Source organism: Mastomys coucha, unplaced genomic scaffold, assembly GCF_008632895.1.
Source record: "Mastomys coucha isolate ucsf_1 unplaced genomic scaffold, UCSF_Mcou_1 pScaffold6, whole genome shotgun sequence".
Lineage (NCBI taxonomy): Eukaryota > Metazoa > Chordata > Mammalia > Rodentia > Muridae > Mastomys > Mastomys coucha.
The window spans coordinates 130,578,256-130,592,891 of NW_022196912.1; the positions used below are offsets into that span (position 1 = coordinate 130,578,256).

General features: G+C 45.1%; 1 protein-coding gene across 2 annotated transcripts in view; it reads left to right on the forward strand.

Annotated features, from left to right (window-relative positions):
- Rapgef5 (Rap guanine nucleotide exchange factor 5) overlaps positions 1-14,636 on the forward strand; it is a 241,593-nt gene that overhangs the window by 222,062 nt on the left and 4,895 nt on the right. Inside the window, exons 25-26 of one of the 2 annotated variants that reach the window (XM_031357407.1) lie at positions 4,888-4,942; positions 7,769-11,457. In XM_031357407.1, coding sequence (XP_031213267.1) covers positions 4,888-4,942; positions 7,769-7,887 — 174 coding nt within the window. In that variant the 3' untranslated portion in view covers positions 7,888-11,457. Of the gene's footprint in view, positions 1-4,887; positions 4,943-7,768; positions 11,458-14,636 lie in introns of those variants that run through there. The other variant, XM_031357408.1, reaches the window with a different exon arrangement.

Consider the following 14,636-nt stretch of genomic DNA (forward strand, 5'->3'; position numbering starts at 1 on the left):
GACCTCTCTGCTGATTATACGAATTCCTGAGAAGCGTCTCCCAAGTATCCCTTCTAGGACAGTTGCAGTCCTCAGTGGGCTCCTCAGACCTTCTGCTCTGTCCTTGAGCCAAAAAGAAGCTACATACAAAACTGAGTGGGACAGGGTGGATGCTCCTCAGCAGTGCTCCAGAGAGACAGCTCAGGGACCAGAGGAAGGCACCTGTCTGGCAGATGACCTTTAGTGTCACAGATGAAATGCTACATCGTGACCCTAGCACTCCTCTCTAGGAACTGACCTTTGAGTGCCCTTTCAATGATGATAATGGGCTGTATGAACTTTTGGGAGCAATCCAAGCTCCCTGTGAGACTCAAGTCAGGCTTCAGAGAAGGTCAGTTGAGGCTGAAGCCCCAGACCATATCCTATATGGAAATGTTTAAAGAGTAGTTCAGACTGAAGTCTCCAAATGATGTCTGGTGTCTGATACCTTATCACTTACAACTCTGTCCTAGACACAAGGCCTCCAGGACACAAGGGCTTAGACCCACAGGAAGAGTAAAGCTAGCTCCCCCACACCCTAGAGCCCAGCTTCCAGATTTTCTCCACGATAGACATCCCCCATCCGCTCTCTATAGCAGCTCTTAGCAACTCTGAAGATGTTGCCTTCATGACTGGTTATTCTGGGGAGTGAAGATGCAGATGTGTTTTGTTCCCAAGTCTTTATGCCCTGTGTATCTCAGGATCAGAGCTCAGTCGTTTCTCATGCTATTGAGAAGCCAGCATGGTCAGAGGTGGGAATGTGAGCAATTGTCATCTTGCATTGCACTACTCTGTGATGCCCCAAGGATCCCAGTATACCTGATGGCAACCAAAGGCCTCAATCACTGGAGTTTTCAGTCTGAGCAAGTTCATCTGCAGTGTGTGGTGTCTATAGACAATCACAGGGAAACTTTTGGTCAATATTTACTCTGCCTCCTGTCGATGAATCTGTTTCAAATCACCAGAAGACCTTGGCAGGCATGTGTGAGGATGGAGGATGTGCATGGAATCTTTGCACAAAGATCTGAAGCACTGTCCCCTCTGATGAAGTGGGGACACAGGACAAACACCGTACTCCTTATAAACTATCACCTCTTATGAGGAGCAGAACTTTACCCTAAAGCAAACAGTGTCCTGGCTACTATTTCTCCTCATCTAATGCCACATCAGTGAAAGAGTAGAAAGAATTCTGTACAGGCTAAAATGGAGAGAGTGACAGGGAGCTTCAAGCACTCTACCTTCTCGTTCACATCCTTGGCTGTGGACTTTTCCTTTTTCCTCCAGCAATTCATTAGAGCAGAACAGAAGGGACTGACAAAAGGTATGAACGCAGACTCCACTGTCTGTAAGAAAGTTTAAAAGCCCAGAGGCTCAGCATGAGTCTCTAATCCCAGCACTCAGGTAGCTGAGGCAGGACTGCCACAGGCTCAAGATCAGCCTGAGGTACATAGTGAGTTCCAGGACAGCCTCCGCTACAGTGCAAGATAACTACCTCAAACAAAATTAGCAGCTTCCTTGACCACCAGACAGCTATCAGTGGCGCATCATTGTGTGTGTGTCTATGTGTGTGTATGTGCATGTATATGTGTGCGTCTGTATATGTGTCTGTCTGTGTCTGTGAGCAGCCGCCAGCAGCTATGCAAACCTGAAATCCTGAAAGAGAGGCAAGGGCCTGGGGAAAACAGGGGAATCGGACTGTGAGAGAAATAACCAGAGCAAGTCAAAGGTTCCGATCAAGGTCCAATGTGTATTTCAGAGTTTGAGAATATATATATGGCAGGGAAACCCATTCCCCAGTAAGCCAGGATCTTGTGGCCTAGTTAACATCTTGTTCTGTCAAGAAGGCAGGTGAAGCAGCTCAGCAGGGCAGTGACTCCTAGCAGGAGAGGCAGAGAAGCAGCAGGACAGAAGGGCTTTCTTTTATCTCAGGAACTCCACCCAAGTGGGCTAGCTGCTTTGTGGCAAGGGCAAGGTCTGTTCAGCCCACTTGAGGCTGGGGGAGGTCACATCTATGTGTCTATGTGTCTGTGTGTGTATGTGTGTGTCTGTGTGTGTGTGTACATGTATGTGTGTCTGTGTGTATGTGTCTGTGTGTGTCTGTGTGTGTGTGTACATGTATGTGTGTCTATGTGTATGTGTCTGTGTGTGTCTGTGTGTGTGTCCCTTGCTCTTTTGCTTTCTGCATTATTCCCTTGAGAGAGGGTCTCTCACTGAACCTAGAGCTAAGCTGATGGTCAGCAATCCCCAGCCATCCTCCTGTCCCTGCTCCCCAGTGCTGAGCTTACAGATACATACAGCCATGGCAAACTTTTTATGTTGGTTCAGCCCTCAGGCTTGCACTACGAATGTCATTAGGTACTGTACCATTCTCCCAGCCCTGGTATACCAATAAAGAGATGACACTGTGGTTGGTAATGGTGGCCTGGTCCTTACAGGAGGCATTTCAAGCTCAGCATGCCTTGAGTTAATGTGGAAAACACAGAAGCAGTTAGGTTTTTCAGAAAGATAAAAATCAATTTTATATCATACTCAGGCCAGTATCCCACTCAGGAGATGGGACATCTTCATAGAGACAATATTCTTAGAGAATGTCACTCAGCCGAGGACAAGGTTTCCTTGAAGCTAAAGCAGGATCATCTTTCACAATAATGAACCAATGAGACCTAAGTGAATTAGCTTATGAGGAGCCAATTCCTCACAGTGGATGTTAATTTAAGCCAGTCAGCAGATAACTCAGGGTGTTATCTTTATCTGGCTGACACAGGCCAGCACATTAAACCAGGACCACAGGCAGATCAAAGTGCTCATTGAATGCAATAAGATTCCCATTGTTCCCTGGGCTAAGTTCCTTGCTGCTTCAGCAACTCGAAATGTTTCCACCTCAAACTATGAAATGTTGAAGGAGCAAAGGGGTCTCTCCTTTTCTTTTCATCCACAATATTATGAGCAGGATCTTTTACAGTGTCCGCCTCCCTCCCTGTCAGAAAAACCCGGAGATGAGAATCAGGACTTGGATTTCAGTGCTGTGCACAGCATCGAGCCTTACATCAGCTCCAGCCTTTCAAGAGCTGTACAAATGGCACAGGATAGGAATCAGCGTGACGCCAGAGACTGTAACAATGAAAATCTGTCCTGGGAATTGGGGTAGAATTTGGGGAAGGAAATGTAACAATGCGTTCACACAGACGTGAGTCAGGTCCCATTTCCGCCTGGAGTGCTGCCATAATCATTACCCCTGCTGAAGTCTCTGCTTAGGAGAAGCATCGAACTAGCCCAGCTGCAGCCAGGGTAACTTAATCAGACTGTCGATTCAGGCACTGCCTCTGTCTTTCCATTGGACTGCAAGTGAGAAGATCCGAGCGTTAGCATTATTCTTTTAGTGATAATTTACTGACTGTCATCTGTGGATGCTTCAGTGTCTGGCCTGTGCAGGCAGGTTATGAAGATGGTGCTTGGAGGACCAGATAATGAATGTTAATCCTTGAATAGTGGAATATCTGGGGTTTGATATGAAACAAAGTGAGGAGTTTCTGTCATTCTCCAGAGAATAGGACCCACTGTGACAAGGACACTTAGAGTGTATTCTGACAGCTATGTAGGAGGAGCTATCCAGAGAAGAGGTTGGTTTCTTCCAAAACCATTATGGAAAAGTAAATGTAGCAGAGTGAGCTAAAGGATTATTGTAGGGGCGCAGTGTGAGAGGTATGGACCTTCTGCACCCAGGTCTGAGGGTGTAGGGCTGTCACCCCAGCTATCCAGGAGGCTGAGGCAGGAAGATCGGGAGTTCTAGGCCAACCTGGGCAAGTAGATGAGACACTCGCTAGAAATTTTAAAAATGAAAAGGGTCTGGGGTTGTAGTGGCTCAAACATTTACTTATCTAATATGCATAAGACCTAAGCGTGGTCTCCTCCCCACAAAAGATGCACGTTCCAGATAACCTTTGTCTGGAGATCAGCGAGGAGCTAAAGGAAAGAAACTAAGTTAGAATACTAAAGCTAGTAAGGAAATGTAAGTTAGAAACAGAACAGCCCTTGGTTCTGTGAAGGCTCAATGCCCCAGTGTGGGTGAATGCCAGGGCAAGGAGGAGGGAGTGGGTGGCTGGTTGGTGGAACACCCTCATAGAAGCAGAGGGAGGAGGGATGAGATAGGGGGGTTGGAGGAAACAGGGAAAGGGGATAACATTTGAAATGTAAATAAAGAAAATATCCAATTTAAAAAAAAAGAAGTAGAACAGCCTTTGTAAAATACTGATGAAGACACTCTGCTTTCGTGAATACCTTACTTCCTGCTATTGTTGGAGCCCTTGAGTCCACAGAACCATCAGCCTCCATTCAGGACATGGAAGTGGCCCTGTTAGTAGAGTTGCCAGCTGAGCATTCCAGAGTCCCTGGGTTTGATCCCCGCCCAGTAGAAACTGGGGCAGTGGAACACATGAGAGCCTGTGTCCTGAGTGTGCAAAGCCCTCTGGTGGTTTCTGATTAGGAGGAAGGCAAAAGTCCCATCAATGATAATAACCCAGAGTATGCTGTACCCTAGGAAGGGAGGTCTCAAAAAGGCAACACCTTACCTGCCGGGGAAACACAGGCAACATGTGGATAGGAAACGGGGAGTGGGGTGGGGAGGAGGGCTTCAAAGATGACATATTCTCCTGTGGTTTAGAATACCTTGACTATTCGGGAGGCACTCTTCTTGTAGTCACAAAATCAATAGTCTTGAATAATTTACTCTTCATTCAATCAATTAAAGTCATGTCCAGCTCCAAGTTGAGCTCTTTGCTTTATACCCAGAGAGATTAGACTACCTATCCCAGCAGGTTCTCTGGCATCAGTAAGTGACCCTTCTGTTTCTGTGCTCCCCCTGTCTTTCAGCACATGATTGCAGACACTGTCCGAACCCTGAGACACTGCAGGACTAACCAGTTCGGTGAGTAATTGGACTTGGGGCACGATGCACCCTGGCTTCAAAGTGATGTTGACTGTACCATTTAAGAAGTATTTCATGAACCCACACTTCAACTATGATGTGTATGTGCCAATGTACATACTTTATTCGTATTCTAGGTTTTTATTGTGTTCTGTCAGTGCATGTTTGGGATGTAGAGTCACACAGATATGGTAGATCATTGTCCCCTTTGTGCAAGAGTTTTCACTGTCCTGGTTGACTTCAAACAGTCAAAGCTCCCCCGACCCACCACCCTTTCCCCTTTTACTTACCCAGCCCCTCAGATTTATTTAGGAGTTTAGACCCTGCCCCTAGTTTCCTTGCTTTGATAGAAATGAGGTTCCTTAGGTTCCTGAAATATCCTTCCACTATTTCCTTCTCTTCAACCCAAATTTCCTATCTATAGCTGTCTGTCAGCTGAGAAAAGTATTTTTCTTAGCACTTTTATAGAATCCTCTTTGAGACTACATACGCAGGGATATTTTCCCCAATTTGAATCTCAGTGTATCTATCCTATATTTAAATGGAATTAGCACTGGCAGGAAGGGAAGATATTGCCTTTACTGAGTAGCAGTAGCTTTCACCCATAGGACAGAGTCCTGCCTTGGTCCTAGTAGCTAGGCATCCTTAGCCCTGTATGTGCTGAGCCCAGAACCAAGACTCAGGAGGCTACTTACGCAGCCTACTGTCAAATCAAATATCCTGGCTTCCTTTTCCAGCCCATTGCTCTGCCCTGTGCTGACTGTACAAGTAGAAATAGTAATTAAGAGAGAGAAGGGAGGGGGAAGGGCTAGAGAGAAATAGCTTGGAAGTTAAGAGTGCATGCTGCTCTTGTAAGGACCATGATTCAGTTCCCAGCAACCACGTGGCAGCTCACAGCCATCCATAACTCCAGGTCCAGGGGATTTCACACCTCTTCTTATGTCTGAAGGCTTCTCCATGCACAAAATGGACATACATACACTTAGGCACACACATAGATACATGAAATAAAATAAATAAATGCAGTTCAATGATTACAAATCAAAGATGAACAACCTGGTGTTAAGTAGAGCTTAAGTAATACATCTTTGTTATATCTAAAAAAAAAAAAAAAAAAAAAAAAAAATACAGTGTATATAGAGAATCCGAGTGCCTCCTACCAAAGAAAGTTTGCCTAACTGTTTGGTGTGCATCCTTTCAATGCTTTTCCTATAGTGTTCTGCTCATAGCTATCTATAGTATCCAATTAGGAACTGAATCTCCTATATGTGTCATAAAGTAAAAAATGAAAATTTTTAGATTATTAGTAAAAAACTAATAATCTAAATATTCATTTTATTTGATATCACTTGGTATGTTCTTATGTAAGTTTCCATTGAGTCCATCAGCACAACAGTCATAATAGAGAGTGATACTGTTGCCACAAAGGGTCCTTCAGATGTGTTACTGACAAGTATGCAGCCATATTTCTCTCATCATCCTTTGCTGCCAAAGTGATCACCAAATATTCAGCTAATTCTAAAGCAACTGCTCGGATTCATCAACAGTCTGTTCCCGATATGGGCAGGAGGGTCCTACTGGTTTGGCTTGAATCTACCTCTCACCAGAAAGACTGCACAGTCCAAAACAAAAGAGAAACTTAACTGTCCACTGTATATATTCTTAAATAGCATTGTAACTAAATTGCCTGCCTTACTTTTAACTGTTTCTTTCAATGAGCCTCTTTGCCAACATCAATATGTGGGATAAAATAAGAAAATGTCACTCAAAATAGTTATGTACTATGAAGTGCCACGGAAGGGTCGGCTGCGATTGCCAGGGCTATTCATCATGATGACTTTCGAACGCTTGCTAATGACAAACTTATCTGTATAGCCAGCTAGTGTTTACCAAACTAAAAGCACTCTCATAATGTCTTCCAGAAAGGTATTCCAGAACAAAGCTTATCAGTCATGGTTAAAATTCTGAGCTTCCATGTTACTGCTGAGACCAGGGAGTCCAAGAGTTACAAGCTAGCTGTGACAGATCCTTAAATTATTTTTCTTGTTAAGTACGTTCTTTATAGAAGAGAGAGAAACTGCTTTTCTCACAAATGCTGCTGGGCCAGCTTCCTGTAAACTCCGTGAACCCAGTCAGCTCTCCTCTCCCTCAGTGTGGGCTGTGTTTGTTTCCTTCTCCTGTGGTGTCAGGCTCGTCCATTGTCCATGCACTCTATCTCAGGAGCCTTATGAAGGCTGTCCATCCCAAGCATGGCGCACACGTAGTCTCTCTTGTGGCCTTTGGCTTTTTATCTTGGACTGCCTTATCCTCCTGGGTATACTGTAGCCCACATGTACATGCATACTTTGAGAACCTGCTTTTTCTACACCCACTCCTAAGGATCTATTCTATGGTATGTGCTCCTTTTTTTTTTCTCCAAAATATAAGGACACAGAAGTGTACTAGATCAAAAATAAAAATAAGCAGATGAATAAATGACTTAGTAAGTCACTATGCTCAGATGCTGATGTCTCAAGCTGATGTAACACATCAAACCAGGGCATGGGAACTTTCGCTCAGGAACCACCGGAGCCTGGTTTCGAATCCTGGCTCTGCCATTTACTTATGTGACTTCAGAGTCCGAATCTGTAAAAGGATAACAGTGTGACTTCTAAATAGACTATCCAGTAAATCCGAGTCAGCCTGCATGATCTGAGCTGTAGCTGTTCATCTTGAGACGAGGAAGCCGTTCTGGAGATAACCTACTCTAAACCATCATTACTGCATTTAAGAGTGACACCTCTGCTCCTATGACACTCATTGTTCATTTTTCCCTCTGAAAAATAGGAAGTGACATGTCTCCAAAGGAGCAGCCAGAGCTGAAGTCCTATGTCAACCACCTGTATGTCATCGACAGCCAGCAAGCCCTGTTTGAGCTCTCTCACAGGCTGGAACCTCGGGCCTGAGCTATGCCAATCTGCCCTGCATCTGTAACTCTTAGAGCAAGCAAAGGCCTCCATTCAGCATGTTGCTTCCTGTAAGAAAAGAGGTTGCTGAGTTTTATCAGCATACCATGAGACAAGTACAGGAAAACCAACAAAAGCACGTTCAGGAAGTGATGTCAGCCACCAGAAGCGGGAGAGTACCCCCTACTGCTGTCAGGAACAAGACAGGAGTCAGAGCATCCTTGGAACAGGTCTTCCTTATGATGACGATTTCATTCCAGTCCAAGTTTCAGCCTATGAGGTGCCAGCATTAGGAGGCGACTGTCACTCTGCCTGGTCACCTTACTACTGGTTGGCTGTTAAGAGACTGGAACACCTGTGGACAGCAAGGGCATTTCCAGATGTCCTAGGAAGAAGAGAGGCCTCTGTTGCTATAAACTTAACATCACCCTGAAGGGCGTGTCCTTCTGTGCAAATAAGAAATGCGTGGCACACCCTTCTTTGCATCCACAATCATTTACCAGTGTATACACAGATGAACTAGTTTCTGTACCATTGATGTACTTCTGTGAGCAAGGTAGACTGGGTTTCTCATCCAATAAGGAGCTTGACATTGCTTGGTTTCTATGAACTTTCTTTACATAAATTCTTGTTGCTGAGTGCCATTTTCAGAAAAACATAGGGCCTGGATCATGGGTGCTCAGTGTTAGCGTACTGGGGTGACAGAATTTCTAGTTTCTGCATTCTGGTCGAGCCTTGGTGTCTGACATTACTCCACCAGGTTCCCTGCCTATAGGATACAAAACATCAGCCTGTGAAGGAGGATGAGTGAAGCTGAGTATATGAGGCTTAACAGTTAGCTTGCTAGACTCAGTAATTGAAAAGTATCCAGAGATGCCTAAAGTCTCACTCATGCGGAGAGTCAGAGCCCCGTAGTCTACTTCCCAAGCAAAACCAGAGTCTTTCTGCACTTTGCTGTTTACCTTTTATTCTTTGTTTTTATAAATTGGGCCTCATATACCAAATAAGACCTCTTGGAATTCTCAAGGACTGGTTAGAGGATTTCCCTGAATCCTCAAGTAAGCAAAAAGCTTGTGGTTAAAAAAAAAGCCTGCTCTCCCATGAGCTACATACTAGTTCCTTCACTGTGTGCAAGTCCCCGCTGAGTATTCAGTCTGTCCATTAGCAGTCTTGAGTATGGGTATGCTGTTCACACCCTTGGGAGGCAGGGGAGGGGAGAGAGCTGTGTCCACACAGACCTGCTTCCTACTCTCTTCAGCACTTGGTCCATTCTCATTACCAAGGTCTGAGCTATGTTCATTGCCACCTGACTTCCTAAGAGCTATGCTGTTCTCTGGTCTTGGGACCAGTGAGCCTGAGACACTGCTAGAGGGAACCATATGGGAAATCTTGGTAGAGCTTTCAGAGAGATTACATCTGATCTAGCACATAAAATTTCAGCCCTACAAACTTAAAGGGATATATAGAAACACCCCAACTGAGGGTGATTCACTCATAAAATGTTTCACAGGTCTGAGGGCCGGTGCACGAGTCCAGAGCCACAGAACCAGGGAGAGCAGGCTGTCCTGACATGTGGACAAGCACAACCTCTAAGGGCAGCACACACTTATAGCACAAACATGCATGTCTTCCCTCCAAGCTAGCAACTGGGATTGGGCTACCAGGCCATTTTGATATTGTCTGTGTTCTGTGTATATTAATATTAGCTCTACATTGCTTCAAGCAGAGTTTTCCCTTTAGAACTCATTGTAGATGGAGATCTATTTCAGTAGAACACTGTCTGTCTCTGATCAGCTGGGCTACACAAGCCACACCTCCCTGCATCATGCTTAGCACACTTAGAGAGTTCTGCAGGACATGAATGGGAATAGCCCTGGAGAGCATGGGGTGAGGCTGCTTTTCCCTCCAAAGCAAAAGGCAGATGCGATTGTTTTCCCATCCTGTCTCCAGAATATCTAAAAATCTCTAAATCCTTCTCAACTTTAACACCTGTTTCTAGGGATTTCTCAGGCAGCAGATTTAGGAACTTCAGAAGCTTCGTAGAGTCTTAAATCTAAAAGAAAAGTTCAGAATGATCAGCTTCCAAGCTCTTTCTAAGGAAGCCAAGCCCTGTATGGGGTCCACAGGAGTCTGCCCTCCCATGCGTGGGATAACCCGGTTCCTTCTCGAAAGCCTCCAAGGCATTTCCAGACTCAGTGCTACTGTCCCAGAAGAGTGGATAAGAAGATGTCTAAGGTCCCTTCCAGTTACCTTTGGATTTTGATGTTTTCATGAATCTCCATTCCTTCCGTAGATCCTGTATAATTGGCATCTTCAGTGAGTGATACCTTGGCCTCTTTCTGTTGACAGCACAGCCCTCGAGGGGTCCTGTGGGTCTTTGGATTCTGTTCCTGCAAAGCAGCTCTGCTTGCAAGTTCCTACCGGAGTCAGATTACAAGTCCATCTAGGGAACGTCACAAACTTTCCAAACATTTCAAAGGATTTGCACACACATTTGCAGATGTTCCACAGCCTCCAAGTGTGAACTTGCCGAATGGTTACCATAGCACACGGTATAACTCACAGTCTACCTTTTTAGTATCCTTAATTGCATTGAGAATAAATTCCTTTTCCTGCTCCAGTATCTACAAACAAGCAGTGTGACACATACTTTGAATTTAGAGGCTTGAGAATAAAGTTCTACCCCTCCTAGTTTGTAGGGAGGTATTTTTATAGACGGACAGTCATCTGAGTGAGGAAGTGGGAATACAGATATGTGGCTGCTTGTGTAGACTTCTTGTCCTGGAGCACCAGCCCTGTGGTTTTGTACAGACAACACATGTACTGCAAAGCCTGAACCAAATGGCACAACCCATGCAAGCTTATCAGAATTGGGAAAATCATTAAGTTTAGAAGACAAGGGCCACTGTAGCTGTCCAGCATAGAATTTCTTCTCAACTTCAAAGACACGTCCTTGAAATTTCAGCCCACTCAGTAATGAGTGAGCCAGTTTTGCTCTAGAGAGAACACATTTTGAAATTTGCCAAAAAGTCAGAAGAAATGTACTACTGTATAAAGCAAAGCTGTATATACTAAGCATTTTTAGCAGAGTAATATTTATTTGCATAGCCTATTTATTGTATTCTTATTACACTGTTATTAAATACCAGGATGAAATCAATGGCCAGAAACAAGGACTCTTGCCTTTGGACATCTCATTGCTTAGGACTGCCATGATGCTGTCAGCTTGGGATAACAATTAGAAGATAGAAAGCCCACAGTCCGGGCATCTACCTAACTTCTCAGGGACTACATCTCGTAGTTTTCCACCATTATAGGAGCTGGTAAATATGAAACATTTGTTGAGTTACCAGACTGCCATTGACAGTGTTTGATTTCTCATAGTTCATGCTTTCTGCCTCTGTATATATGACTGTGCTGTGTATTTATCAAAGTAGGAAGCAATAATTTATATGTAAAAATGGCCAAGCAATATAAGGTTAAAACTTACATAAGTAACCATTACTTTATCTTGTATTTTCAAGTGTTTTTTAAATCTGCTTTTCCAAATATAAGACTATGTTAAAGATACTGCTCATGCCTAGACTCTTCTGTCCTGTGCCACAGTGGCGTCTATGGGCCTATGGCCGATGTTTCAGCGCCATCTCTTGAACTCAGGTTTTCTGACCAAAAGAGCTACATATAGATGAAGAGCTACAGGAACCCAGTCACCTATCCTGCTGCCCTAAACCTTGTAGAACACCTGTTGGAAATCACACCAGGGCTCAATCCAAGCCTTGGAGAATCCCGCAGCTACTACCATCACCCCACTCTCTTGACTAGAACTAGGAGTGAGGAGCAGTACCAGGCCTAGAGATTCCTATGCCAGAATGGAGGAGCTGAGTGGGTGGATCTTCAGTAGGCTCTGATGATATTCAGGGAAGGTGGGGTGGCTTCCTGTGCCAGCAATGATAGACTGCCAGTGTTTCAGGCCTTCTGCATCTTTCCTACCTAGAATCAGTGTCCCTCTTGTAAAATTCACACTAGCCTGTGGCATGTAGCATCCCCTCCCCACAGGATTAAAGTCTAGAATGGCCATGTATCTTGTTGCATAAGTAAAAGGGCTGACCTGTGCAGCCTGTTGTAAGTTCTGCGAGGAGCCTGTGCCTCTATATTGTGTCACCAGTCTGCATCTTGGAGTGAAGGCAAAAATGAGAGCCCAAGCTCCAACTTGGGAACACTTTAAGCAAAACATGAAGCATTGGGGTTAGAAGCCACTGAGGATTGCCAGTGGTTTGTACTCAGCAGAATTTATCCCAGACTGACTAATACAGTCTCCCAAGACACTAGTCAATGAACTTCACTCTGCCTCCAACACAAACAGGCTTTGTAACAGCCTGCACCTAACCCCTGCAGACCACCTGTTGGAAATCACATGGTGTGTTTGTATGATGCCCTTTTCATCCTGTGGGAGAAGGTTACAAGGATGCAAAGACCATTGCCAGGAATTATCCCTTCTGTCCTTCTGTACAGTGGGGAATGGAAGGAAGGTGCAAGGGACAGTGTTCTATGATGGCAGCTGGGAGCAGAGAGGGTACTCTACACTATTTCCTCTCTTAGCCATGGTCCCATTGTCACCTTATCCTTGGGGGCTTTCTACACAGGGTTCTTCCAGAACCAGGAGCTATGTGGGAATAGAAGTGGGCAGTCCTGAGCTCCAGATTTGGGAGGAAGTAGGCGAGAGCTCAGCGGCACCAGGGAGAGAGGTTCCTACCTGATTTCCTCTGGCTTCCGTTTGAAAGAGGAACTAGGCCTCTATGAATCAGAACCTGTGCTCTTTCAATACAACAAACTTCAAAATTAAATTTGTGGTCCTGCTCCTAGCAACCTACTGCAGGATGGGTAACAGGGCATCAATCTCAATACTGGGTCTCACTTTTTGAGGTCTTTAGGATCCCCAATAAACAGTTTCTACTTCCCTTCAAAAGTCACTTGAAACAATTGAGATTTATAAAGTTTCAGATTTGCTAAGGTTCCTGAAGTAAGGCATCCCTGTTACTGGAGTCGGCTGGAACTTCTCTTACCTAGACAGAACAAGCATCTGAAAGTTTGGCGCACCTGATATGGCAGAGTCTCTGAGGAACACGCTTAGAGCCCTGTGTCAACAGGACTGGGAGCTTACTACTTGGTTTGGTCTCTCTAATGGCTCCAGAGGAACAGGGGCTACTATAGCTTCTAATTACCCCTCTTCTAGGTCCTGAGCCTCTAGGAGTTGGTTAGGGTTCCCTACATGGGATTTGTGAGCCCAAGGCCACAGTTCCCTCTTCACAGCAGTCCCAGAGCAAGCTCTGAGGTCACTTCCTAAGCCCATTGCTCTTACCCATCTGGACTAGCTTTCTAGTTTCTCTCTCATGGCACTTGCATAACAGCATTAAAATGCCCCCACTCCCCTCCCCACTGTCCCCCACTGTCCCCCATTCCCAGGGAGGGGAATATTTCAAACTCCCTGATGTCTAACCACACATTGTCACTATTTATCTCTTGCTACTGCCTCAGCAAATGTCAGATGTTGATAGGCCCAGGAATTCTTCCCTGGGAAGAGAACCAGGTGCTGCTGTGGGGTTTCCCAGAATCTTGGGAGTCTCCAGCATAAAGTAGGAAATAGGAATGCCCAGCACTCCAGGCTGGCTTTTCTTCTGAAAGATTCTGAGAGGCAACCCCAGCTTTGGAGGCTACCCTGCCTGATGTCATGCCCATGAAAAGTTCTGAGCGGCCAGTTCCTTCTACTCATGTGCACCTGCAGGGTCTAAGGTGTCGTCAGCATAGTTGCAGTCTAATTTCTATCCAGAACCTTTGGAGAAAATCCCTGGAGTAGGCATCATGTTCTTCAGAGTCCTGATGAGCCACGATCACATGACGCACAGTGACAACACAACTAAAGTCTCAAGCACAGTCACCAGCTGGAAAGACGGGTGCTATGGCAACATGGTTGCTAGGCCCAACAGCAGCAGTGAGTCCCATATGCCTCAGAGCTCTTAAACCTTGGTGGTGAGATGTGCCACCATTCATTCAAGCCCAATTTACAGAAATGAACTTGACCTCTGACATCCCTTGTTTGCTGTTTGGGTAAGAGAAATTCAAGCTGCTGTTAGTAACAGAGTGCCTCACTTCATGATCCTTAGCAAGGCCAAAGCTGTAAGACCCTCACTTGTTCCAAGTAACTTTTGAAAGAAAGTAGACAAACTGCTTATGTGGGTTCCCAAAGACCTCAGAGAATGGGACCCAATACTGTGCTCACTGCCCTGAAGTCTGTTCTGCAGCTAGATCACTGGGTTTGCTCAACTTCCGCTAGGCTCTTCTTTATCCCCACTGGCCTTCCTGAGTTCAATCCTCACTTCTAAGTCATCTCAGTAACTCCCCCTCTCCCCTGGTTCTCCTTCTCAACTACATTCTCCACAAGAATGTCCAGAGCACCCTCACACACCCAAAATAGCCCTTTCCAAAAGAGGAATCTCCTCGAGTTTCTCTCCAGACTGGCCTCTTAAGTGACACTTTGTAGAAAGCAAAACTGAGCCTCAGCTGCAGATCCTTTCTGTCCCCTGAGAACATATCCCAAGTCAGACAGATAGATACCCTAGAAGACCAAAATCTTCTACCTATTCTACATGTAGAGGTAATGTGATTCTTGCTATTTAAAATGCCTATTGTCTTAGTTAGGGTATCTATTGCTCTGACAAAATATCATGACCAAAAGCAGCTTGAGGAAGGAA